The sequence below is a fragment of the Leucopleurus acutus genome (assembly GCF_964270905.1).
Source record: "Leucopleurus acutus genome assembly, chromosome: 2".
In the NCBI taxonomy this organism is placed as follows: domain Eukaryota; kingdom Metazoa; phylum Chordata; class Mammalia; order Artiodactyla; family Delphinidae; genus Leucopleurus; species Leucopleurus acutus.
In genome coordinates this window covers 9,569,656-9,573,266 of record NC_139143.1, presented here as the reverse complement: position 1 = coordinate 9,573,266, position 3,611 = coordinate 9,569,656, and the positions used below count along the sequence as shown (strand labels likewise).

At 55.0% G+C, this 3,611-nt stretch overlaps 1 protein-coding gene across 1 annotated transcript; it reads left to right on the top strand.

Annotated features, from left to right (window-relative positions):
* Window positions 1-1,270: 1,270 nt before the first annotated feature.
* LOC309957968 (Golgi-associated RAB2 interactor protein 4-like) lies at window positions 1,271-3,074 on the top strand (the record flags this gene model as incomplete). The annotated part of the gene is made up of 2 exons (XM_082833547.1): window positions 1,271-2,315; window positions 2,347-3,074. The coding sequence occupies 2 exons, from the start codon at window positions 1,271-1,273 to the stop codon at window positions 3,072-3,074; spliced, it is 1,773 nt and encodes a 590-aa protein (XP_082689673.1).
* Window positions 3,075-3,611: the final 537 nt, after the last annotated feature.

Below are 3,611 nucleotides of genomic sequence, written 5' to 3'. Positions count from 1 at the left end.
TGCACAAGCATAAAGGAAGGGAGGATCTGAGTGATCCCCTGGATAATTTAACCCCCAGGTCAGCCCAACTGCTGTCTTGGGTTCTCTCCATAACATATATACACACATAAAATTAATTACGCAGCTTCTAATAATGCACCGAATAGGTCTTCTTAAGGGTAGTTAAATCAGTCCAGTTTGAAAGCATTTGGCTGGGCCAAGCTTTCTTTGTGAGGCTAAGTACTGTAGTGGTTCAGAACAAAGGCTTTAGAATCAGGTAGACCTACATTCAAATAGTGCCTCTGCTACCATTAGCTCTGGGAATTTAAACAGGAGATACAACCTCAATTTCTTCACCTATAAACTGGGAACAGTAGTTAACAGTACCAAACTCAGTGTATTCTTACCACCATATGTGAAGCATGCAGCAGGGTGCCTAGGAGAAGCAATTTTTAATGTGATTATTAAAAATCACCGTCGTCAACGTTTACTGAGATTTTATGAAAGGACAGACTAAGGATCGCAACTGCCAACTCTACGTTATTCGATACAATTAAACCATGAGCTTAAATGGTTCAAATTTATCCCATCATCTTACATTCCTCTAGATTTCATCCAGTAGCTGAATTTGGGGGAGGAAAAGAAAAAGGACCCACCCAAAACTTTCCCAGTTGAAGACATTTTTATTTCGGTACGCACCTGAGTCCCTGGCAGGATGGGCCTGTCCTCCGCGGGAGGACATGTCCTCCCCCTCCTTTGGGAGAGGATGGGGGCCCTGCCCTGAGGGGGCAGCTGGGGGATGAGGCAAAGGGCTCTGTGACAGTGATGGGTCACAATGAGGCAAAGGGCTGTGTGACAGTCATAGGTCACAAAGGGCATCAGAGGATAAACAGGCTGTGCCAGGGGGTTAGGCTGAGAAAGTGGTTACTTCTCTCACTAGGACTGAAGTTCACCACAGCCTCTTGGGGAGATAAAACGCCAGAAGCAGAAGTGAGGGGAGGCAGAGGGGGAGCCTACCATACCTCTCTACACACTTGAAGAGATTCAGCCTGGGGTCCAGGCGCCCTACAGCGTCCCCGCTGTGATCATCTGTGCCCCTACCCACACCCCTGCCTCTGAGAAACCCTGAGGCAAAGGTGGGGGCCCGTGGGGCGGGCTCGGAAGACCTGCCGTAGGGCCGCCGGTGTGTGACCTACGAGCACCGCAGCTCGCTCTTCTGCCAGTGAGGCCGAGGGAGTGAAGAGCCAGGGGCCCACCTTAACCGCGCTGCCTGTCGTGATCAAAGACAGCCATGAGTGGGGACTCTCTGCTCCCGTATCACACGGCCCAGAGCAGCACCGGGGTGGGCCTGTTCAACACCACCACGGGGAAGCTGCAGCAGCAACTGCGCTACGGCGAATACGACCTATTCAAGGACGCACAGATATTCGAGAGCGACTTTATCCAGATCACGAAGAGGGGAGACCTGATTGACGTGCACAGCTGTGTCTGCATGGTGACCGTGGGCATCGCATGCAGCAGCCCCGTCCTCCCACTCCCAGACACCATGCTGCTGGCCCGATGGGCCACCGGCTGTGAAGAGCATGCTGAGCACAGCCAGGCTGCCAAGGGCAAGAGCCACGAGGCTGCAAAGACCTTAGAGCTCACCAGGCTCCTTCCCCTGAAGTTAGTGAGCATCTCCACTCACAATCGTGAGAAACAACAGCTGCGCGTGAAGTTTGCCACTGGTCGCTCCTGGTACCTGCAGCTGTGTGCCCCTCTGGACGCGCAGGAAGACCTCTTCACCTCTTGGGAAGAGCTGATTTACCTCCTGCGACCACCAGTGGAGGGTCTCAGCCGCACCTACGCCGTTCCAGCCTGGGACATGACCTGCCTGCCTGTGTTCGAGGAGGAGGAGGACGGCAGGAGCCCGGCAGTGGAGGATTTCCAAGGCAAGTGGGATCAGGACCAGGTGAGCATCTGCAGCCTCCACACGTGCTCTGAGCTGGCCGGGGCCACGTCTGCAGCTTTTGCTGGTGGGGAGGGGATCCAACTGGACTCCCACAAGCCTGATACCATGCCCGATGTGGCCACTGCAAAAGCAAAACCTACAGAGCTTGACAAAGCGTCAGCATCGCGGGCAACGACAAAGGTGGAGACAGCAGGGGTGGCAGGAGGCACCGCAGCGGGTGCTTCGAGCGTGGCAGTGATCAAGTCTCCTGCCCCTGAAGAGCAGAGCACGGCCACAGCAGCCACAGCCGGCAACGGTCCAGGAGGAAGCAAAACCAACATAGCCACTGGGGGCACTGCCAGAACATCCCGGAGGAGCAGGAAAACGGTGCTGCGAACAATTCAGGGTATGCTTGGCAGGTGCCGCGAACTATTCAGGGTATGCTTCCAGCACGTCCACCAGCCTCTCCCCAGAGGCCAGCGTGACTGTGGTCGGAGCAGAACCTACCAGCAAGACTGTTGAAGGAAGAGCCGACGAGGAGGGCGAGGGGACCCTCATCTCCACCTTGCCACAGGAAGGCAAAGTGAGTGAACAGGATGGCAGCTCACAGAGGGTGTCCCAGGCCCGCAAGGGAAGAAGGGAGAGAAGGGAGCAGTGGGGAGAGGACAGAGCTCTTACGAGCCCCTCGCTCTGCAGTTCAGTGGAAAGCCACCACAAGGCAGCGGGGAACAAGACCATCCAGAAAGCAGCTGGCCCGTGCTCAGGCAGCCGCAGAGCCACTAGAGATGACCAAAAGGACAAAGGCCACGGCAGCCCGGGGGGCAGCGAGCAGGGCACTGCTCACAAAGGCATCAGCCGTGCTCCCATCACCAACGAGTCCAGGACCTCGCACAAATCGGGCAGGAGCTTATCTACAGCGAGTTCAGGTCCCACCACCGAGAGACTCAGCAGGATCAGCTCCTTCTTCAGGAATGTCAGAGCCAGTCTTACTACAAAGACAGTGGCCTCCTCAGGTGATAAATATGTGAGCATCCTGGCGAAGCCAGTGGAAGGGACCCGAATGGAGGCCATCGTAGAGACAGCAGAGAGTGGCCAGGGGCTGGAGATCACTGGAGGTGTGACATCTGAGACCATGGAGCCAGTGACCGCTGAAGCCCATCAATAGGACCTAGAGCTGGGAGCTGCAAAGGGGACCAGGGCTCAGGGAAATACCCCTGGAGAGCCCATTTCAGCTTCCTTACTGCAATTTAAATAAAAAAACAAACAATCTGAGAATGCATGCAGTGTTTTGTCTGAATTTCTAGGTCCCGAAGCCCAGCCGTAGCCTCACAGTGGATTCTGTGATGTCAGCTGTGCCACAGTCTGAGACCCAGTGTCCAGTCAAGGGCAGCCCCACCTCACACACATGCTCAGCGCCAACAGCAGTGCTGCATCTGGCCTCCACTCCTTTCTGGCTTTGCCCCCCAGGCCCATGGCTCAAAGTCAGACTGTGGTCTGGGAAGCTCTCCTTCACTATCCCCCTACTCTTTTTATAAATGCTTATTGCCCCTGAAGGTCTGTAAACAAAGCAAGAACAGGACTCATGTCCCCTCGGGCTATTCAGTGGACAGAAATAAGTATTAGCTAGCAATCAGAACCGCAAGCACTCTCACCTAGACTTAGCCGTTCCCTGCCCAGGTATTAGCTCGCAATCAGAACAGCA